This window comes from Aythya ferina (genome assembly GCF_964211825.1).
Source record: "Aythya ferina genome assembly, chromosome: 1".
In the NCBI taxonomy this organism is placed as follows: domain Eukaryota; kingdom Metazoa; phylum Chordata; class Aves; order Anseriformes; family Anatidae; genus Aythya; species Aythya ferina.
In genome coordinates, this window is record NC_140296.1 from 178,721,546 (window position 1) to 178,746,562 (window position 25,017).

Genomic DNA, 25,017 nt, shown 5'->3' on the forward strand with positions numbered 1-25,017 from the left:
ATGACTTCAAAGGGCAAACTTACCGCAGCTGCTGCAAAGATATTTCAGAAGGACAGAGGGGAAATTAAGAACCTCTATAATGGAAAGAGGAACTGTATTACTAAGTGGTCACACTATAAGTAGGCAGAAAATAAATATGATACAAGATCAACTAGAGGAACTCCAGAAATATGTCCATAAAGCTCATGTCACAACTAAGATGTAGAAATTTAGTACATGAGTTTCAACTTAACTTCTTTACTAGATTCCAGTTTATAAAACAAACCCAGACAAACCCAAGTGTTTTCTTGAAAATAAGAACTATGCGTTGGTTTTATTGGGCTTCAGTGTAAACCAACTGCAAGAGAAAAAAAAAAACAAAAAAAACCAAAAAAACAGAACACCCACATATCAAAGAAACAGGTCTTTTTTTTTTTTTTTTTTTTAATAAATGTGCTTTGTTCACAAAAAGTAGTGACATAAAGACAACAAAAATGCAAATACACTTTTTTTTTTTTTTTCTCCTCTCCAGCATCTTAAGAACGAGAGATTTGTGTTATCTCTTGCCCAGTCAAAATTTTCAAACATTTCATAACCTAGAAACATTCCTCTTACACCAAAGCTAAATATCCAACAACTCCCACCATCACTAGTATTGTTCAGGGAGGTGTAAATATTTATGCAAAACTGACTTTCATTCTCCACAATTCACTGTCCCTTGTAAAAAAACAAAACAAAACAAAAAAAAACAACAAAACAACAAAAAAAAAACACTTCAGGTATTTAGAATAAGCAGCAAGAAAACCAAACTGTTACAAATCTCAGGTCCCTAAACCACAAATACAATGGTGTCAACAAGCTGCCAAGAAGGCCTAGATTTTAAATAATTATGTTTTAAACTCTTTAAGGATAAATCTTGGCTCATTTGTATGAATCACAAACCGATTTACATTGGCCAATGCCAACATTTCTGTCAGCTGGTACGCAACTTTTTTTTTTTAGAGGAATATAAATTAAAATGCTAGGCAGACTTCAAAGCATGTGCAGATTAGATTTCTAAAAAACAGCTGAATTTATAGCACCAATAGTTTAACACTAGCATTGCTGGAGTCAGTGAAGGAAGAGAGGTTTTGACTGATGAACATTTTAGTGAAATGGTAAAGCAGTAGATGCAAACACTGAATTACAGCTGGTTTTGAATCTGTTGTATATTTCATTAGGTATTTTCCATAAAAATTAAGTCAACCATAATAACTTGTCCTTTTTTTTTTTTTTTTTCCCTAAACACAAGCTGTATGGGTGTTTGGTTTGTATACAACTATATCATTCAGATTGAATAACAGTTTTGAATCAGATGTTTGGGTACACTTTAAATTTATGAAAAGAGACACAGAAAGCTTATATTAAAGAATAAAGCATTGCAGTCCAGTTCGCGTTTGAGTGTAAGCAGGACCAATACAGTATGACTCTTTGTAGGAAATTGTATACAAGAAAAAACAGACAGATCAAACTGGCACTTTCAGTGCAAAACTTCAATGGAAAGTTTTCATTTTTGTAGCAACTCCTGTTAAATCCACACTAATACTTCAGTTTGCCTGGTAACATCTGTATTATAAAAACAACATGGCAGATTGAAATGGTGTAAGGTGTGTTTCCAACTATGAAACTTTACGCTGTATTTATATTTTCTACCACGTTGCTGCTGTCAGTCTTAAATCCATGATGTAGCACCTAGTTCCAATCATTTGTGATAGGCACTCACTTACAGATTTTAAAGCCTAACATTCAAATTTGAAAATCCTGGTCATTTTTAAATAGAGGGCAATCTAAGCTAAAGTAATACTGAATCCTCTATTTTTAAATGCTGAACAGATTTTTTTTTTTTTTCCTGCAAAGTACTCACAAATTTATTACACGATTTAAAAAACTTCATAAACATAAACCACTTGGTTTACCTTCTTACAGTGCAGACCAGCTTTCAGACAGCTATGGGGTTTTCATTTAACTAAAATAGAAGACTGTGGTCCAAATAAGCAAACAAAATAGTGTATGTTAACTTCACTTGTGTGGTCTGAATATGTCTTTTGTGCAAATACACGTCCTTGAAAATCTTGTGAAAATGTTCCTTTTTTTTTTTTATTAAACAAAATCAGTCTGTAGTTATCATACAATTGTTCTTAACTGTAGACCTCCCAACTTAAAGTTTGTTTTTAAAACACATAAATAATTTACTTTAAAACATGACAAAAAACCCACCACCACTCCCCTCCCACCCCAAAAAAAAACTGAAAAAAATACAGAACACATTGGGGAAATACTGATGTATGTTAGTGCTTGTACATTGAAAATTGCAAAATCATATTCCAGCTTTTAAGTGAAACAATTGTCTAGACGTACCATACTTCTCTGTGTCTGGGGGATAACCTCTTCAGAAACCTCACATCTATCTGCTCTTTATGCAATGAAATTACACAACGTGTATAACTATGGATTAATATATTCCAGTGTTTTGGTGTTATCTCAAGAGGGCTGCAATTAAAGTAAAATTAAATGTGCATTATAGTTTCTCCAGCCCAGGCTTAACCAGAGCAAAAGAAATTTTGGAAAGAGAGCTTTGTTCCATAATTAAAAAGGGACATGTGTAACCAAGCATCTTAACCTATCTGCACATTTAATTAAAGTGCAAATTATTTCTTCCTACGTATACTTCTCAGAAGCCCACCAACTCCAGTGCCTTATGCTCAACCACATTAAGAGTTAAAATATTGAAACAACATTTAGCAAATTAAATAGAATTCACACTTCACAGCACTAAAGAAAAGAATGGTACCTTTCTGGAAGAAAATTAGTGATACATATTCTAAAGAAAGTAACAGCAATTTATGCTATGACAAGAGTCATTTGCATAAAACTTGTATTTTTTTCACTTTCATACAAGAATAGATTTTAAAATTCAAAAGTAGAAAAAAATAGCAAACTCTGTAAACTGTTGCATTTTCTTTATGCAAACCGTTGTTGTGTGTTGAGCCCACGTTAGTATAGCAAAATTAGTTAAGCAAGAGGTTTTTGACTTAGCATGTCAACTACTACGTTAACTTAGAAGCAATATAGGATCTTCGAGCTCATAAAAAGGAATTGAACTAGACTGGCTTTCTCCAGAGTCTGAGTCATACGGAGCATCAGGTAGCTCCATAAAACCGTAAGCTAGCTGTTCATCTTCTGTATCTGATCGAACGTAGCAGGAAGTGTTGGAATACTCCTCATCCTCTATACTGTTGAAATCCTGCGGGATATACAACATTCCCGGATAGTTCCTGCTAACTAAGTCACTTGTTGTTTGAAGGGAGGTTTTCCTAAAAGCCATCAGGTGCATGTGAGAAAACTTGGAATACTTGAAACGTTTAAAACCCAAGGACTCTATGGCAATCTTCCAGCTTTTCATCATCATAGCTCGGCGATTCTGGTGAGATGAATCAGGAGTTATTACAAGCAATAAGCCATTTAAGACGAGAAGTTCGTGTGCCTTCTTGCAGCATATCCATCGTTGATAGGGTGAAGGAAAGTAAGAAAGGAGGAGCGAGAAAACAACGACATGGAATAGTTCTCCAGGTAGAGAATCAATAGGGTTTTTCAGTTGCTTAAGAAAGGCATCTATAGCATCTTGTGCCAGTTGGAGAGGTTGCTGAATTTGTAGATTCAAGAAGTCACATTTGTATACGCTCTGGTGGATTAAGAAAAACAGAAAAACAAACAAACATCAAGGTTAGTTTAAAGAGCAAATACAACTCACACCCAGATAATGATCAATAACATCCTCTTCAATTCCTTGAGAGAATTTCAAGCCTGCTGAACATCCCTCTTGCTATTAAATCAAGCACTCTAAAACAGCAATTTAAAAGTAATGCATATTACTAGCTTTCACAGTTGCCACAGATATGCAGCAATTTAGGGGAGATTTGATAGCTGAGAACTGTTCATTTAAAACAAAGAAATGAAATAGAAAGCCCTAATAGAACATATCAAATCAACTATCTCACAATTGATTTAAGAAGAATTCAGATGAGTGTACGTTGCTCGTTTCCCCCAAATCCCATGCTTTCATAGCATATCATGCATTGCCAATCAAATTCCATGTTAAGGTGTGGCAACAGAGTAAAACAGTGCAATTCTTAAAATTCCGATCTAGACTATATTGGGTTTCAATTTATATCTTTTTATTTTTTAAACAAACAAACCTGAAATAAGTAAATAGGAAATAAATTCAACATCATCAGTATTTCCACAAGCTTTTTAAAGAATCCAAGAGGCTTAATAATTTGGTCACTTGGAAAAAAAAAAAAAAAAAAAAGAGACGTTCCTTAGTGGTATAGAAAAGGGAAGAAACTATGGCAAGGCAAAATACATCAGAAAGTTACAGTACACTAACTAATTTGTAACAGAGATGAAGGTACAAGTTTTAACCTTGCTGCAAATGCAAAGCTTACCAGTAGACATTTGGGCAAGATAAGAGTTTTAAATTCATCATTTAATCATTTGTGTGCTCAAGCTGTCAAAGATTGAAAGTGACACCCTGATACAACGTACAAAAGAACAAATTCATAACACCCTTAATCACAGAGAACTCAAAAAATACAAAATAGTAGGCTATTCACTAGGCTTAAGTTTTGACATTTTATATTCAAAGCCTAGTACTGACTTCTCTCATGAAAAGGTATTGAGATACAAGGCTGCAACTTGATAGAAACAAAAATTGTTATTAATGCTTACAGAACATGCAGTGAAAAAAAACCAAACAGACTGCTAAACAGCTACCTGAATATTAGAGCCGAGACAAAACATTCTCCAGAGCATATCAGAAAGGTGGAGGCAGACCTGCTGCATTTTCATATCCCCCTCCCCAAAGTATTTCTAACATATTTTATGAAGCGATATTAAACAAATCAACATTATTGCAAAGGTATTCACAAAGCAACTGATATGCACCATTGTTCCCAAGTAAAAGATAACATTTCTGTATATATCAAATCATTCTCTCCAGAGAACATGCAGAAAACTAGAAAGAGTAAATCAATCTTCCAAAAATTTGTAATTTACTTTTCAATAGCTTTAATCTTGGCCTCTGATGCAGATGAAAAAACAATTCAAGAAAGATTGTAATTAAAATTCCTTGATCATCGTGAAATAATTACAATCATTATATTTGCAGGGTTATATTCCGCTTCCTTGTACTATTTAGAACAGGAAATCAACAGTAGTAACTTCAGGATATATAGTAACAACTTCAGAAGAAAAGTGCTTTAGAATGTAATTTTCCAGGGCAACATGCTAACTTTGCTTGGAAGGAGAACTTAAAGGCTACACATACACAGCTGAAAAAAGTTTACACTGCAAGCATTTCTCTGCAGTAGGAAGATACTAATAAAACAGTTATGCAGAAGAAAATTTCATGATTAAAATATGCTTCAACTGGAATCTGAACTCTGCAAGGCAGTTTTATGACAAAAATGTTGCTCTGCTGCTAAAGTGGGGATTGCTACTCTAGATGGACAAGTCTTGAACTGATCTTACAGTCTTTCTAGACACTGAAACAGCCAACTCGTATTTCAGTGCATACATTGACATTTAAGAACTCAATCCAACTCGTCTTTTGTCTTTCTTAACTTCAGTACCATTCCAGACTTTTTTGTCTCAGGCTGTATTTACTCCAATACAACATCTGCTGTATATTCAGCTTGTTTCCCAGCACTATAAAATCGTATTGGGACTTTCACCAAATTGAGATTTGCCGTTCATTTCAATTACAGTGTTCTCCCTTCCCCTGACAAGTAAACAAGATAAACTCCTGTAGGAAAATAACAGCTGCTAATTATTCTCTGGAACATTTGTGCCACCGAGTGTTTGAAGGAGTGACCAACAAAAGCACCACTCAAGGAGAAACTTGTTCTGCTTGTCTTAGTCTTTCTTCCCCTTGAGCAGCCCCCCCGCCACACAAAACACACACCTGTTTAACAGAAATGTATTTCTGCATTCATATCACACAGTTGCATTTTCTGTATAAAAACATAGATTCTAAACATTGTGAAGACATTTGTTCTTTTGTTTATGATTTTATGATTCTTATTAAATAAAGATTTTAGTTCCTCTGACAATGTTTCAATTACATCTTCAAAATTCCTCAAATTATCTGAAGTATCTTACTCAACTGCTACTTCTATATCTAACATACTTATATACATAGTGGATTAGCCTATTCTTATCAGTACATAATTATTTAACTCTTTATTCAACAATATTTAACAAACTGACTTCCTAAAAAGCCTCTGTGTTTCAATTTGTTTCAAAAAACATTTTAGTATCTTACATAAAAGATCAGCTAAGTGAGGAGGTTTTACAGGTTCTTCTATTTTCAACTTCAACCACTAAGTTACTGCATTGATTTTTTAGGTCAGAAGGCAACATCAACTCCCACAAGAACCCTCTGGCTGTTATTCTGAAATCTTACAATCAGTGCAGACAACTGCTGGCCAAGAGATAAATTTATTCAGGTTATGCTGCTGATGCAGCTCAAAGCAGAGTCATCCCAAACACCAGCGCTTATTAATTCCAGTTTGGAGGTGGGCCTGAACTTACTACAGTAGTAGCATTTGAGTGCACCAGTTGTGCTCCTTTTTACTCCAAGAACGCTAGCTAAGTTGCGAGGTGCCCTGAATACACCAAGGTACTACCAAGAGGATGGCAGTAAGAGAAGCTGGTGAACCTGAGGCAGGCCTCACAGTAACCATGCTGATCTGTATGGCAGTGCTCCAGTGAGTTCCTGTCATCCAGGCATGTTGCTATGTCGGAATGCAGGAAATCAATTATCTTATCGTTCGACTGTACTGGGAGAGAGCCTGAAGAACTGGTTAGTACACAGATTACACAAATGCTGACTACCCCCTCTCTTCTGTTGTCTGGTCTGGATTACTTGTATTCCTCAATTACATCCACAGAAGCAGCCTTTCTAGATTTTTTTCAATAATGATTTTGGTCACTGTAAATTTAAACTTATTTTCTTAAGAAGAATTTTTTTTTTTTTTTTTTTAAAGAAAATAGCATGACTGAATACATAGTAAACTATTACTTATTTATAACCTCAAATTAATGGTTAGACTCGTGTCATGTAACTTCAGGTGTCCAGGCTTCTATTACAGTCACTGTAGAGCTAGTCAATAAAGGATCAGAGATCATGAGATCAGAACACAATTCACCTCACCGTGAAAGAGGAGATTTTTAAGTTTCGCTGATTCTAGTTTTAACAGAGCTGCACTGACTAATTTGAACATAGAACCTTGGATGTAGACACCCGGGCTGCACACATCTCAGCTTGAAATTTACTTGCCATATACTGCCATTTTAAATTACTTAGGCTGCCACTTCACAATGGCATTTATCTTCTTCACATCCCACATCATGAGCAAGAAACAACCCTATGCTGATGTCCTACAGCATCTCAAGTGGCAGCAAGCAATTGTGTTTGGGCAACTGATGCCTATTCCTAAAATTAGGCAAGATGAAGTCCATTATTAGTTGCTTTGTGTTTTAGCTGAAACTAGCACTGAGTTACTTTAAAAAGCAATTTATATGACTCAAATATTTGTAAAGAATTATCTTTTTTTTTTAATTTTATTTTTTTATATATATGTGCTCAGAGATAAACTAGGTGTTAGGAACTAAACCTGGTGACCACAACAAAATGCCAATTATTTTGTGTGTAAACCACGCTGCAGCAAACAGAACACTCACTATTTTCATGTTAACTGTATTACTGTACTTGTACCTGTCAACACCTAAAGAGGGTTACCTTAAGCCACTGATTTTAATTTTATGCTATTATAAAAATTTAACTTTGTAGAAGTTAGCATGATATGTATGATCAAAGGTCTCATATTTTCTGACAGAAATTCATTCCTTTATGTCTCTTTTCTTTTTTCTACTTTGTCATTTTGCCTGGTTAATAAATACTGTGTGCCTGGTTAATAAATACTACTAGGACTGACAAAAAAAAAAAAAAGTCAGATCAAGAGTGAAAGACAGAAGAGACACAATTACAGCAAAGTTAATGCAGTTGGAAATCTTACTACATAGGGAAAGTGAAACAATTGTATTGTTTGCATTACCCCAAATGTATTACTCACCTTACAAAGTTCCCTAAACAGTAATCTTGTACTCAAAATTACGGTTTAGTATCTGTAGCAATAAACTGAAAATCCCCTTTATAGAGCACTTCTGGTTACTAAAATTCCCCATAAAAAATACATCAAGTAGAGGTAATGATTATTTCTTTCTGTCAGCAAATGCAGCTTACCAGAGGTTCAAGCCTAAGCACAAGCCTACTCAATTTTCATTTATGGCTTTTAAGATGCAAGAACTCACCTGAGACTGCATTAAAAGATGGCTACTGAAGTTTTTCCAGTTTTAAGATGCACAACAGCATTATAAAGGCACAACTCTTGAACAAAAATGTATTTTAAAATCAAAACTACAGTTAGCTATTATTTTGGAGCCTGTTCATGGGAATGGATGTAATAGAAGGACCACAGTTCCTTTTAAAACAAAGACATTTAGGATACATACTGATTAAGTATTAAACACAGCCATTTTGAAGCATTCTAAAATATCTGAGAGCCAAATTTATATCAAACATAGTAAATGTTACATACCTCAACAGCTGGAACAATATCTATGCCAACTGTCAGAAATTCTTCAAACTTCAAAAATGGATTAAAGCAGCTACCAACGTCAAGTAATCTGATCTTTCCCAAGGAGTGAAGCAACCTAAGAAGCAGCAAGAATTCAGTTTTATGAAGTGTTATTTTTGAAGCTACATTCTGAATTACAATTTCAGATAATTAATGCAAAAGAAATTCTTGTTGAATACTATGGTAGTGACTAATATAAGTGAATGCCTTAATTGAACTGCTGAGACGTCTAAAGAACCAAAAGAACAGTAAAGCAGATGATCCCCTCAAGCTGAAAAATTAACCTTAAGCACACCTGTAATACTTTTACTTCATAGAAGGGCTCAGGTTGGAAGGGACCTTAAAGACAATGTAGTTTCACCCCCCCCCCCCCCGAGGCAGGGACACCTCCCACCAGACCAGGTTGCCCAAAGCCCCATCCAGCCTGGCCTTGAACACCTCCAGGGATGGAGCAGCCACAGCTTCTCTGGGCAGCCTGTTCTGGTGCCTTCACTGCCTCTGAGTGAAGAATTTCCTCATAACTTGGGTACTTAAAGTAACAAAGTAAAATGGCAACCAGTGCGCCCGCTCATCATGCTGATCAGTGATTTCTCTACCACTTTATGTTTCCCCACTTACCTTTTTGTGGTACTTATTGATGTTTAAGCGACACAAGTCATTAGAGTTGAAGTTTCAGGAGTACACAAGAGAAAATGACAGCACTCCATGACCTCCCTACTCGTCAGCCCCATTTTAAAGGGCATCCAAAGTCAAGTGTCATAACTGGTTTAAGCAGAGGACATCCACTGGTATTCCAAAGTAAACAAAAATATCCCTGAATGCGAAAACTTTTTAGACATTTTGCAGGGAATAGCTAAAATATTCTATTAGCTCTTTTTTTTTTTTTTTTTTTGAAAATGGATGACTGCTTGAGCTTCGCTCCAATTTTATTTTCAATGGATGCTATGAAAGTTGGATCAATCCGTACAGAACCACAAACTCAAAAACTGGCGAGTGAAGTTGGAGCAGTAGCCACTTGGACCACAAGTGCTCAGGAGTTTGAATTCTTTCTACTGGACCGTTTACAGGGCTATAGCTAAGAATTTCCCGTTATGTTTTGTAAGAACTTAGAATACCCAAAATCCATTAACGGAGGCAAACAGAAGTGAACTCATAGCTTTCACAGGGAAGAGACTGATAACTTTCCAGTAAGTGAGTGTTGCTTTTTGCTTCAAGTTTCTGTAGCCAATTCTAAGTTGGCACCTTCCAAATATCATTTGTTGCCTTTCTGGGAAAGATTCAGCCCTGAAGAAATGTAACTGTAAAAACTTTCAGAAACAGATCTACAGAGCTAATGGAGTCCAAAAAAGCCATAGCTGTACTCACATCAAAAATAAAGCTGTGAGCAATACCACAGAAGAAGTTTTTTTTTTAAGAAGCAGCAAAGTTCTCTACGTTCCTCCCAAAGCTCTTCCTTAACTTTCAATGACCTACCACGAAGATGTTAGAGAAGCAAGAGAAGATTCCTTGTTGCCTTCAGCTGAGTAACACTACCAATCTTTCAGATTTTCCTTCTACATAGCAGATATCCAGGGAATTCTTCCGTCCAACTACCAGCACCACCAAGACAAACAGCACAACAACTACCTCTAACAATCAGTTAAAACCACACACATTATCAAGCTACCCTGTAAGGCAGCTGACACTGAGTGGGATTTCAAAATGAAGATGATTGCAACAATTTTTCCCCAACTTGGATGCCAATGACAACGTAATCTGTGCAACGGATTGAATTACACAGGAGGACCATTCAGCCTAGTGGCAACAAATCATAAACGTGGGCTGAAGTCAAGCAGCGTCTTTTTCCATGTAAGGTCAGCACTTCTCAGAGCAGCACTCCTCCTTGTCTAGCAAATACAGACTAATGGCTCAGTGTCTTTTTCATGCCAAGTCTAATGGCTTTTTCATTCAAATACATGTCTATATGTACACTAGTGTTCTACATTAGTCTAACAGTAACATCAAAATAACTGAAGATTCATTTTGCTTCCTGTGGTCCCATGCGAGTTTGATTCTATAGTCCAGCTCAGAGAAAACTTCCCATAAAGAAGAGCAACAGCCTCTTGAGTTCTCAACATTTTCCATCTAAAGCATTAGATGAAATACTTAAACAGACTTAATTTTAAGTAACGCAATATAGAACCCTCTGATTTCCAGGAGAACCCACTGCACCTATGGTGAAATAAAAAAATCACTGTGATGCATTCTGTTCCCCTCTTATAAAACCTACTTTTGACTCAGTGAAGAGGTTGCACCCCTCAGACTACTTCTGAAAGCATTAAGGCACGCTTCCGGATAGCTACACCTCTGTATCCCAAGCTGAGCAGAAGCCATCTCTTCTACACTAATGGACAACAGATCCCAAGACATTTGATGTAGGACAAAGATAAGTTTCTTCTTTCACTTTAATAGGTGTTCTTTCAATGACAGGTTTCTCTTTCATTCTGGTAAGACTACCAGACTCCAAATTCAATGTGAATACACTTTAAAACCTCAACAGTAGCAGAGATTCAGCTGCTCGCTTGTGTTTTGACTTTCCTGCTGCTTGTCAGGTTGTGCTGCCCCTCTGAACACAGGTGCAATGAGTAACTTAGCAGTTCCCTGGCTGCCAATTCTATCTATTCAATCAGTAAGAACAGGATCCTAGTTAGGTGCTTCAATTAATTTTGGAGGTCTTCAGACCACTGGTGCAGACCTGCCTTTTTAAAAAACAACAAACAAACAAACAAAAACCACTACAACTCTCAAGTCAGATTCCTCAGTGAAAACATAACTGTCATCTAGATGACAGTCCAGTGAGCCAATTACTGTGTTACAAAGGCAGTCTTGCTGAATTCACTGATAATCACCCTTCAACCCCATTTCCTAATGATTTTCACTCAAAGCAACTATATGGACAGTAAGAGAAATGCTTTGCACTGTAGGTAATCTCCAAGCACATCTTGAATTCACAGTTCTCCAAAGCACTAATATAGTGGCAGAAAACGTGAACAAAGATCAGGAACTGGTGAAAGAAGTGTCCATAACCTGGAAATGAGTCCATTTTAAACTTATCTTACACTTGCTTATTTCAAGAACTTTATTCAATGGACTACAGTTCTTGATTATTAGCCCCTTAAAAACGTACATATTTTTAAGTAGGTGTCTTACAGGCAGGTGACATTTTCTCTTGGAAGTAGATGGAAACTAGAAACTAGGGTAAGTTATATAACCACCAGGAAAGTCATTGTATCTCCGTCATTAATCACTTCAAATGCTGACCTTCTAGTTTACAATTTTCAATTATCAGGCTACTATTTATCCAAGGATGGGAGGGGAATAAGAAAAATCAGAGGCCTATGCTGTTGTCAGAAGAGCAGAATGAAGCTATACAACTGGCTCCAAGTGCCAACACCAGCATATCTCAACTCTTTAGTGACATCCACACGTGCACTCCATGGGAAGGACTAGCTTGCTGAAAGAAGGAATGATGGCTTGACTGTCTCTTAAGGTACAACCTACCACTGGAGAAGAATCTATACAAGGTTAAGATTTTTACCATTAAGGATAAAAATCAAGACTTTAACCTGATAGAAAAAGATGACAATACTCAAACAGAACAAAGGGAGAAGCTAGTAAACAGCAGATAACAGCCACTTTTATATTTCAAGACTGAACCACTTTGAAGTCCAGCTTCGCAGCAGGTGAAGATGCCATGTTAGGCACAAAGAACTGTTCTTGGGATGGAAATAGGTACTGGGGACTACATGTTACTAGTCCTTTTCCACTTTCATCTGTATGTCCACAATAGTTATTTCTGTGAGATTCACCAATTTTAGTCTTACATAGGCAAGCAACATGAGCATCTGAAAATGGCTTCATCAAAGTACATGTAGCTGAGTGCCCTTCTGAGTAGCAGTATGATTTGCACTTCTGGTTCCCATGGCACCTTCTACCACCACCTTTGGGATCTCATGGAGTGCTACTTACTTCTCTCCGCACCTTCTGGTCTTTTTTTTGTTTGTTTGTTTTAAAACCACAGTGGAACCTTTTACTTCCGAGCTAACTCAGTGCTAACCAAGTTTTGGGTTTTGATGAAAATAGTGGTGATGGTAGCCAATGACTTAGCTGTTGCAGAGCAGCACTTACACAGAGCCGAGGACTTTTCAGCTTCTGGTGCTGCCCTGCCAGCGAGGAGGCTGGGGGTGCACAAGGAGCTGGGAGGGGACACAGCCACGACAGCTGACCCGGCCTGACCAAAGCGATGCCTCATAGCATGTGGCATCATGCTCAGCAATAAAAGTTGGAGTAAAGGAGGAAGAAGGCAGGAATGTTCACAGTGATAGCATTTGCCTTCCCAAGAAACCACTGTGTGTGATAATCCCTGCTCTCAGGGAAACAGTTGAATATCTGCCTGCTGATGGGAAAGAGTGAATTAACTTCTTGTTTGATTTTGTTCACGTGGCTTTTGCTTTACCCAGGAAACTCTTTGTCAACCCATGAGTTCTCATACTTTTACCTTTCTCTCCCCCATAGCAAGCAAGTGGCTGTGTGGGGCTGAGCTGCCTGCCAGGGTTAAACCACAACAGCCTTACAAACAAAAATTAGTACTTGACTTCTATGGGCAGTGATTTATAACAGATATGTCCCGTTTCTATAAGGTACGTACAACTACTAAAAATCTTACCATCATTTATTGCTTACTCCAGACACGTTACAGTAATGAGAAACCCTCCTCACAGAACAGAGAAAACTGGACCAGTTCTTACAACTGTCCGCAGAGTATGAAACAAGTCAAATATAACATTTAATGGAAATGTGTTTATGCATTCTTATTCCTTTAAACTTAAGTTATTCACATCACACAAGGAATAGTCACAAACATGAGCCTTGTTTTTTAGGAAAAGAATAGCATGGACTGTAAGTGAAATAGAAAAGCTACTCATGAATATGAAAAATAAAACTCTTACTTGAGTGAAGGTTAAAAACAAAAGTTAAAACTGTTGTTAGGGAAATACTTCAAGGATAGTGCAACTTCTGCAGAGCCAGTCAGAACGCTAGCATATTTAAAATTAAGGGCTGTAATTCAAAATTGCTTTTGAAGTATGTAATTGGAATCAAGAGTTTCTTTGCAATTAGTTATGAACAGAAAGTTTTAAGTACTCTGATATTTACATTTGCCACTCGGTACTTACATAAGCAATTGACTTTTCAACAATACTGAATAGCCATTAGGTTCTAACTTAATTAACGTCTCCCTTATTTCACCTCAAGCTTTAATATAAATTGCACTGCACAACAATGACATACAAAAGCAAAATTACTCTAACACTTAAATGGCGATGACTAAGATGTCATTCTCAAGCAATCTTTACTGCATCCACCAAAACTTATACTACAGCTCAACTATTTCTTTAAGCATGGAAATATTCACATGAAAATGCCCTTAGAAAAACAAATGTATCAGACTTTTCTAATATATTATGGGGGAAAAAAATCTCATCACACAAAGAGGAAAATAAGCCTGGAAAACAAGTAAAACTTACTCTTCTGCTATAGCCTCATGATTTGTCAAGCCAAGGCTCGGTAAGGGTTCTTCAATCTTGGGAGGCTGGGAAACATTTAAGGCTGGAGTGGTCTTTGAAGCAAGAAGTGCTCTTTTTTCATCTTTCTCAAGTGCTTTTCTTTTCCCCCCATTCTGAAAATATTCTCGGCATACACTGAAAAGACAAAAAAAATTTCACCAGAAAAATAAAACGGTGTTTTTGGTGATTACTGTAGACAGAACACAAGACACAGGTTTAAGAGATACAAATTCTGTCATCTTTTGAACAAATATCAGTTTTACTGCAACTTTGGAAAGTCAGCTTTAGGAACGACATGACACACCCCCAAAGACAGATAGGTGTTTTATTTCCAAATATCAGGCTGTGAGTCACAGTTGCGTAAACAGACTCAAATTAACTTTATCTGGATAGGCTTTCAATGCAAGACAACAGATGCCTTGTCAGAACATCACCAGTGGGTAATTTCAGCTATCACCTGAACTCAGCTCTCTATCAAGGCATGCTTTCATACACGCAATGGTTTAACTAAGCTCCTCCTAAATGCAGGGACTTCTGAAACTTGCAGTGCACTTAGGGAATGTGGAAAAAAGTGAATACAACCCAGGCTTATGGCCTTATTTATACCTTTTTCTAATTTAGAGTCCCCCACCCCCCTTTTTTTCCTTTTTAAAATAGCATCTGCAGTAGTTGTATTATTGCAGAAAGCTTATTCTAGCTTTCGTTTTTTTCCCTGTTTAAGCATTTTGCTAATTAGGAAACTGAACAAAATATTCAGTCACGCATGAACTGAAAGGTTAACCAGTTCAAAGGAATGAATGTTATCAAGAGTTAAATTGCACCTGCATACTTCAGCCAGCAGTCAGCATTACTGTAAGAGGCACGAGCATATGTTCCAGAGAATAACCGAATTGTTTTGTCCACAAAATACAACTAGAAATGGAAACAACTTGTTGCTGTGAAATTAAAAAGCCTGACTCACCCTGCACAAAGCAGTATTTTTAATTAGATGCACCAGCCAAGCATTTGCATGAGAAGTTTAACAAAAATAGTACTCGTTCAAATTATGTGTTCATAACAACGCGTTTTTACGATACTTTCTTGAAACACATTCAGTCTTCCTCTAAAAAATGCTGCAGAGGTTTGAGGTAATGTTCCAGAAGACAAATCCAAATTTAATTTAGTAACACTTCATATTGTCTTTGTATTACCACCTTATATAAAACACCTTATATTATCTTCATCGTGCTTTGTATTTCACATCCTAGATTCAGGAAAAAGACGTGTTGGTACAATATGGCAGGTTAAATCACAAATAGAGACAATGCCTTGGAATACAAAGCCTTATCTAAGTGATGGTGACATTACAGGTAACAAATATATCCAGCCTCTCCACCATAGACAACGTGAAAGAAAAAGTTAAAGGTGTCATTATTGTTGAGTTTCATAACGAGAAACATATATAATCGAACAGGTACAGATTGAAGCCACTTTACTCCGAGCTGTCAGGGAATGACCACTCTGCATCTGTACACATGTAATTACAGTAGCACATTACATCCACGTTATTAGTTGTTGCTGTGAAGGAAAGAACGAAGTTACCTTGTACACATCTCTGTGCTGACAGGCTTAAATGGCCTCAAGATCAAAACTGACCCGTGCCTAACAAAATCAAAGTACAAGCAAGTTTTACTTGCTTAAGCAGGCCCTAGGCATTCTTGCACTAAATATGAAAAGTTTAAAATGCAGACAGTAACCTTACGGTAGTAAACAGCTATATGAGAAACAAACATAGTAAAAAATATATTCATAGTCAACAAGTTTATAGTTACAATTCCTTAGTAACCAAAGCTATTTTCAGACCAAAGAGAAGCTGGGTGGAAAGGACGCTAAAGAAATCATAAGATCCACGTTTTGGCAGTATTAAGCAAGGTCACACAGAAGCAAGACCAGCAGTCCAGGCTACGATACTCCCAAAAACATAAACTGTGAAATCACACCAACTCTATTAGAGACTGTATATATACAATTCTAAAATTAACAAGGTTAAAGTAGAAATCTGAACTTAGGGGGAAAAAAAATTAAACCCCAGAAAGGCTTGGATTTATTGCTGTTATGCTAATAAAAGTTGTATTTTGCACTATATTGAACTATTTGTTCACAAGCATATAATCAATTTAGAGATAATGTCTTTCATAACTATTTAGCTGTGTGTCATTTAGTCAAAAGAAAACACAAAACTCAGGAAAATCCATTTCCTCACCCTGTTACAGCTACCTTACCACTTTGTAAGCATTTTGCAGTGTCTTAATTTTACTCTAAAAGTCTTTTTTTCTTGTTACCTCTTCTTAAACATTCAGAAGCAACAGATGACGAAATACTGTCATACAGCTGCCGACACCAACAGGTAAATCAGAACAAAACAAAAAAAATCCACAAACTTGGGAGGAATGTATTGTTTCTTCTGCTCAACTATCGATGTTATCAACTTCTTCCGTCGCTACAAGCTGTCATGCTGCCCAGGTTAACACTGGTGAGCTGTTGTGCAGGAGAATAATCTACTTGCAAAATGTAGCATAACTTCTCCTGTCACTATGAAGAAGCTATTTCTTCCTCATAGTTGGTACTGCTGTCATTCAGTATTTCTTCCCCATTATTTTACAGCTCTCTCTCACGTCAGCTGAGTTCTGATGTCATGAAACACCAAAGTCAACTATGGTGAGAGGCACTGTCTACTCCTGGGTTTTCACTGCTGGACAAGAGGGGCTAGAGTCAAAAGGCAGCTGGAGATTGGGTAAAACTCTTCATGTTCAGACCCGTCTGCATACTTGTGCTGTGCCACAAGGAAGCACAAGATACCAAATCCACCCATCCAAACAAATACCCCCCAACAAAAAAAAATTAAAAAAAATCAAGTAAGATAGCAATTCATAACCACTGAGGGTTTTCTCCCCAAGGCCTCACAGGAGCTGTCTCTGTACCTCACACGTATGATGGGGTAGCACCGATCACATTGGCACTTGCTGCTCATAGTTAATAAAATATAAGGCACTCAGCAGGTTACCCTTATGGTGACTTGTTGATGTAGCCACAGGTTTAACTTTACGGTTATTAAAACCCCATCACCAATCACACTGTGGTTTTGAGTATGCAGTTACTTAAGACTCTGCATTTAACAACTGTCTCAAGTAATGAATAGACTAACCCTTAATTATCTACAAAGAGAAATAAAATGAAGGAATCTATTTTATAACTCTGAGAACTGCCACAGCTCCATTTTAACTGACATTTAGGCTTCCACTCTTCGATGATATATTAGCTCTACAATTAACACACTTGTTTTGAAGAATTGTGCAATTCAAATGCTACCTGAGCTAACACTTGCTACAGTTTACACAAACCAGCAGAATAAACTTTTCAGTTCTAAACTGTTTTAAGCTTGCTGGCAGATATTGGTGAAGTGTGCAGTTCATATCTTTGCTTATACAAAAACTCCAGGTATTTTCTCAGTGAAATATGTTTTCGATACTTCAAATCTCAAATTATAACCAATTTGTTCATGGTGAACAGCCTCCTCTCTGCACCCTCTCCCCCCCAATCCCATTTAGGCTGGACACATATAGAAAGTTCCAGTTAGAGAGTATGATACACATTCATCAGATAAATCGTTTGTTCACACTCTTCAGCTATGAAAGAAAAGCTTTGTTGTAGAATACAGTAACCAAAACCACATGCTTCAATAGAATATAAAAAACTGAGGAGAGGGTCATGTTTCAAATCCTCGATTGCCAAAGAAACACCATACGAAATTTGAAATATGTCAAAAGAATCAGCAGTTATTCTTCTTGCCAAGTAATAACTAACAACTAAATTAATGCTGGTCACTTTTTATCTTGGCAAAGAGCAGTTTCTGATGCTGAGCTTTTTATGAATGCTTAAGAGTTTCAAGGAGACAGCTTTGCAGGCTAAGAACCAAGACAGTCCATCTTCTCTGCTTTTCAAAGAAAAGGTGAGCCTTACTTACGTTCTTTACACTGTTTACTAACCAGAATCTAATATTGAAAGATCAAGCTCAGTGAGGGTATAGAGAAATAACATACTTCCCAGAGCTGAAGAAAAGTCTAGACTTCTCATCACGTCTACAAAAACTTTTCTTTCCTGCTCCCACACATTTACAAAGAAGCATACTAAACTCAACTGAAAGAACTGCTGGCCTGAAAAAAAAAAAAAAAAAGGTTGAACTCTTCTACAGGTTTAACCTCTCCTACCTCATCCTGAAGAAAAATCAAGAAATGGAGAGTTCTTAAGGTCCCTTGGAGATGTTAATCATGCAGGATGGCTGGAAAACATTCTGCTGTTGTCATAAGCATCCAGATTTAGGTTAAGAAAATCCTACATTCAGCCTGTATGACAGCACTATAGCACTATGCATTACGAGTTATCTTAATTATATTTCGTTGAAGTTCAAGTTGAGAAACTTGTATGCAACCCATTTTCCCAATTTATTTTTCATACTTGTCCCAAATACCGAGAACTGAGACATTATCCTTTTGAAAAACACAGCCAGGTCTGTAATCAGACATTTCTCCAGTGTTGTGGCCACCCCCCCACCACAAACCAAGTTCTGGAGGCACTATCCTTCACTACCTGAGGATTCCAAGAATCTGAAAATAGCTAGCAGTTACTGTATGATCAATGCTCCAATTAGCTCTAACAGTCAAACAGATACGCTTTTGTCAGAACAAAGTATTTAAAAGGAAAAATAAAGGCTGTCATACAAACACGCACAATGAGCATTAAATCCTTTTTCTATTTTAAATAGTTTCCCTTCTCCTCTTTACCCCACCTCCCTTCTAACTAATTTTATTGAAAGTGAATTGCTCAACTAAGCGCATTCATCAAAAAAGCTACAAAATGGCACTATAACGACTTCAAACATTAATTTGTTCTATCCTCCAATCCCAAACAGACCTAGTAGTTATTTTCAAAGATCTTATAAGATCTCCTATGACTAAACAGCCTAGGTGACAGAAAAAAAAAAAAACACAAAAGCAAACAAACAAACAAAAAAAACCCACATTGCTTTTGTGGGAAAAAAAGCATCCCATGGGTGTTTCATATTCAGGTTGTGGTCTGCTACAGAATCCAAATGCTTTTCTAAAAGACTGACAGATAACCAATGACACCCTGGCCTGTATTTGCATAGTTGACAGTATTTGGTATAGTTAACATCATTATTAATCTTAGTCCTGCCCTCAGAGTGAGGATTTTTATTTGGTCCCATTTGCAAATTTTATGAACAGACTGTATTCTAGCAGATCATTAACAAAAATATTGATTAGCAATAGATGTAGAGACAGATGCTTACAAAGCCCATCTCAGTGAAACAAATATTTAAGATAAGGTTCTAACATCTGTTCTCCAGAAGTTTTTCCAAGCAGTTCTGCATTCCCCAAAAAGTAACTTCATCAAGACTGTATTTCTTCAGTTTATTCATAAAACTGTCAAAAGACTTTAAAAAATGCAGGTCTAGATAATGTTTTGTCATGTTAGTTATTTCTAGCTAGTTAGAATTGCAGATTCTGCTTTTTGTTATTTAAAAAAATAGCCAAGTCAACACAAGTCTTAACAGTGATGCAAAAGCAACAGAAAGAAGCAAACCTGCTAGTCTAGCTCATTTTGGTTTAACTAGAACCAGAACAGGCTGGCTTTCACTGTCCATACAAAGGTTCACCAGGCTACCTATGACAGCAAAAATTAAGAGTTAGGAAAATTTTTCAGGGTAAATGCAATCTTATCCCATTTCAGTTTAAGTTTTTTGTTGTAACAAAACTGAAATGAAAGAGAAACAGAAATGTTAGTTTCCAAATATCATTTGCTACTTTGCATTTGATTACTAAAGATATACAAAGAAATCGAGGGAAAGACAGCTCAGTGCAGTCCAGGCTTTTTACAACACCACCAGGCTGTATCTAGAAGGGGACAAGGTTTTGAGCACTCTTCCCCCATGCTAGAAACTGCATAGTATCGCTGTGGAAAGATAAATGAAAGAAAACTGGCCCTATACAATGCAGCAGATGGTCAACAGCACAGCCTACCCCTTACTGCTTTATCTCTTACAGTTTCTAGAATCTCAATATGTGCAGTTATAAATAAAAAATAATGAAGTAAAATTGTAAGTTTTAGGTCACCTGGTATAAGCACTAACTTCACAACATGCATTTTGCCAGTATCTTCAACTAAATAACTAGAAAGACTTTCAAAATGATAACCTGGCAGGAAAATTATTCTTGATGCTGAAAAGAAGTACACACGGCTTCTCTGATGGTTATTCTGCATCCATTGGTTTACTTTATCAAGTATCTGGTTATACAAGAACACAAGAAAAATGAAGGAAAGATTACCAAAAAAAGTATTTTTTTCATCTAGTGGAAAAAAACACTTTTCTGTTTCATATGTCTAAAAAGATCTTCCTTAAAAGGAAAACCAAGAAAACCCAAGCTATCCTTTCTTCAGCAGAGATACACCAGTGGTTCCCAAGTACTTTCAGCATTCCACTCACAAATTAAATTTCATCTAATACATCAGCTACCTTCCTGCTGTCATGATGACAGACAGTTAAAGAACCAAACAAAAACTTTCCGTGAAGTCTCATGCATGTGAAGTTCTCTTGCGTGCAATTAAGCAATTAGACACAAGGAGGAGTAAGGAAAACGGGGCCTACCATCTGTCTGGCACACCTCCTGGTCCTTTGATAAGGAGGAAAAAAATTGCAGAACACAAAGCCAATCTGCTGTGTTTTGGTACAGAGCCATCCAGGCCTCAGTTTTCAAAAAATTGATTTTTTTTTTTTCTTCCCTGATGTAAAATTCCTGACCCCTGGACTTTACAGGCTGAAAAGGTCCATGCTTTAGAAGCAGCTTTATACTGAGAAAGAGCATTTTAGTGTCTCCTACCAGGTGGGTTTTCTTCTTAGTTCATGCTGCAAGGCCCAGACATGTTTACTCTGTAGGGCTTGTTGGAACTACCAAAAAAACCCAACCACCCAACTACCAAACAAGCAAGAGTGTCAAAATGCCTCAGTACAAAGGACATCAACTGTTCCTCCACTGTCAAGAAGGAACATTATCCTGTCCTACAGGGAAACAGGCAAGCTTACCACAAGCTAGGGGAATACTACTTAGCAGAAATTACTTTAGATAACGTGCATATAACTTTACTGAAAAAGTTTCACATATCACTTGACAATCAAGGTGTAAAAAATATCGAGCAATGTAGCATGAGAATCATCAGTCCTGGGTCCAGTACAATTAGTACTTGCACAGATAACCAGGACAGTCAGTATTCCTCTCAACTGCTCTGCAAATGATGCGAAGCTGGACAGAAGAGAAGCTGCAAGAAATCTCAGTATTAGAACTCAGTATAATTTAAGAGTGCAATTTAGTAAAGAGACAAAGATCAACACTTCTACAGAAGTAATGAATAGCATAAATACCAGAAAACAACTCACAACTGAGAAAGCCCATAAAAAAGAAACTCTCAGTTGCAGATCAGAAGTGAGCATAAGTCATTGACACAAAACCAACACAACTGAAAAAGAAAAAAAAAACACCAGAAAACCCATCAAACAAGGCCAGCTGCATAAAAAGAGTTTAATCAATAGTATTTCTTCATTTTACTTATCTCTAATGATGCCAGTGGAACACTGTGTCCAGTTTTGGGCACAGTTGTTTCAAACTGACTCACCTCTCTTGAAAATGAGACAAGGTAACACAAAAAACGCCCAGGAAAGGGTAAGAAATACTTGAATGTTTTCTTAACCTAAAGAATCAACAATTGATAAATAAAGGAATGGTTTTCAAATATTTAAGAGTGTTGTAGAGAGAAAGAAAATGAGCTTATTATCACTTGCTCCATTTCCTGCAGGCACAGAACATCTCAATTTGCTACCAAGACGATGGCAACTACACCAACTGTTTCACAGTCTCTGCCCCCCAACTTTTTTGTTCGTTCATTAGGCTCAAAAGACCTGTGTTACAAGTTCAAGTTTAGTGATACCATGCCTGTTTTACCTCACTGTCTTTCCCTTATTACTTTGTAACACTCACCTCCATGGTGGCTATTCCAGAACTGGAACAGAATGGTACTTTGTTAATATTTAATCTATTTATTTCCAATCTTCAGTGATTTTAAAGATTGTAGGGAAGCTGGAGAGCTCCACCACTGCACCATTCTAAGAACAAACTAAGAGATGCCTACAAAGACTTAATGACATGTAGTTGATATACCTCCTCTAGGTCACATCATTTAAAAGAACTGTAATACGATGATGGGAAGGAAACAAGGTATTCTAAACATCTAGATGACTGAAGTCACTCACTGTATGTCTGTCTCTCAGATGTACAACATCTTCATCTGTCTGAAGACAGTCCCAAAGGCAGGACCATGCATAAGTTCTTCTCCAGGTCAGATTTCCAAACTATTGTGTTTTGTTGTTGTTGTTGTTGTTGTTGTTGTTTGTTTTTCTGTGGTACAGATTCTCTGGTATGCCTCAACTTTATGTAAGAATACTGAGTGACTGACATTTATCCCCTTGAAGTTTCCTCAGAGATTGAAATAGTTTATTTGAACTCGTTCCATGATTTTGTTATCAGGACGTGTAAGAAGTTTAAAATCCATGCACTTATATGCACAAATCAAACCCGAACTCTGTACATTAAACTTGAACTACACTTGTTACATTAGTTCAGTTTAGGTTCAGACAAAATTACTTCATTGGTATTTGCAAACACCTTCAGCATTTGAGGGAAAAAAAAACATTGTTGAAGATGCAATTTAGGTCTCACATTAGAAGAAACCATTCCATAAGCTATATATCCCTAACAAGCTGGAACAGTAAGACAGTTATTTGTTTCAGCAACCAATAAACCATTAACATTTTATGGAACAAATCTTAAAAATTGGAAAACAAAAAAACTTAAATCCTGTATTATAAAGAATTGCAAATAGAAATGTGCAATTACATCTTTCAAATACTTTTAGGTTTACCTGCAACACCACTCAATCCGGCCTTCCCCTTCGCAAGTTTTTGCCCAGTGATTATCTGCGAGGTTTTTCATTGCCACAGCATATTCACAGAGAGTTTCCTCATCCTCACAGTGCTCACGCCAGATCTTATCAAAGTCTCCCACTAAAGAAAACAACAACAAAAAATTGCATGTTAGATACAACGCACACGTATCTAATTGCACATGAGATACGACAATTGCTGCTTTATTGTAGATGGCAAAATTCCCATCTTCCAATTAAAAGGAGTTATATAATGTAGTAAGAGATTGCTTTACCTGCATTTAACAACAAAAAACAAGGTCCTCTTTCTCTAGTTAAAAACAAAATTCCAGGTTTGGGAGATGGAAGGGACTATCAGGTACTGGAGAAGCTAGCAATATTCTCAGTATATGGATTTTGTTCAGTTTGTTCTATGAAATTAGAGTTCCCAGGAAGTTCTGCTTTCAGGTTTCTATGCATAGCTATTAAACTTGACAAACAGTTTTAGAAATTAAAGACTTTAATTTCTAAATTAAAGAAAGGCTTTGTAGTCACATTCCTGTTCACTGCAACTACCCTGGGTGATGTTACATGTAAAACTGCCTAACTGAAGGTTTATTCAAGGCTATAGATTTCTCTGGATACATTGGAAAAGGAATTCAAGCCTTCACAAATGTCTGCCTATGCAGTCAGTCTTGCCCAATTCGCGTCTAGGTGACAGTGCAGAAGAATCAAACTGACTACAGTCAAAAAATCAGATAAATTTGCCTGCCAACATCCAGGGACAGGCTTATTTTCACTTTCCTCACCTTGCTGAAAAAGAAGGCTTGCAGGTTAAATTCTGACACCTCAAAGTAATTAAACATCATGATTTTCCCACTTTTGCTGGGAAGCACCTACTTCTTGCTTTACATACTGTACTGTCAAACAAAAACAAGGTAAATGCCACTGGTAGCAAGCCACAATTCCTGCTGAGGTTTCTACAGCGTGAAAACTCTTGGTATACTTTTACTAAAGGACACTTCTACACTACGAAGGAGAAGAAAAACATGCTCATTAGTACAGTCCTCACTAATTCATTTTGTGTTTCTTAATCAGGAATGTGTGCACACACCTGGTATAAATTTATGTAGATCTGCAGAATATTTATCTACCAATTTTGCATCTATAAGCGGATGCAGATAACAGCAAGTTATTAAGAGTAGAGCTATATTTTAAGATTCAACTGACAAGCAACATGCTTTTAACAACATGGTTCCAAAACCAGTTTTCGCAGCACCTTACTACGAGAAAGAAATATTTACAAAGTGTATCCAAGCATAAGCCAGCTATGTCTGCTACAGACTGAAAGTAGCTTACAGTATGACTTGTCCTCATACCAGTAAGAGATTTGTTTTTCACCCATTTACGAGAACTCCTTTGATGTGCTTTGTTTTAATTAGCAGTAGTAGATTTCTTCCTGTCCCAACTTTTATTTTCTTTTTGTGTTTGTACAAAGCAGTAATAACTGCTCTCCCCATCTGTCCTCCAGTTCCAGCACGACTGGGTATGACAGACAGCTGCACACTCAGAAGATCTAAGCCAGACATCCAGGTTTCTGCCTGTGTAAGTTTGGTTTAGGGATGTCACAACTATTTTCTCTTCTTCAAAAATAATCATCAGCACACTCA

General features: G+C 36.8%; 1 protein-coding gene across 2 annotated transcripts in view; it reads right to left on the reverse strand.

The window, feature by feature from the left end:
* Positions 1–895: 895 nt before the first annotated feature.
* Positions 896–25,017, reverse strand: part of SAMTOR (S-adenosylmethionine sensor upstream of mTORC1) — a 34,251-nt gene continuing 10,129 nt past the window's right edge. For both annotated transcript variants that reach the window (XM_084521390.1, XM_084521391.1), the window contains exons 2-5: positions 23,348–23,489; positions 14,282–14,455; positions 8,679–8,793; positions 896–3,700 (exon numbers count right to left, since the gene is read on the reverse strand). In XM_084521390.1, the coding sequence (XP_084377516.1) occupies positions 3,071–3,700; positions 8,679–8,793; positions 14,282–14,455; positions 23,348–23,489 (1,061 nt within the window). In that variant the 3' untranslated portion in view covers positions 896–3,070. The remainder of the gene's footprint in view (positions 3,701–8,678; positions 8,794–14,281; positions 14,456–23,347; positions 23,490–25,017) is intronic.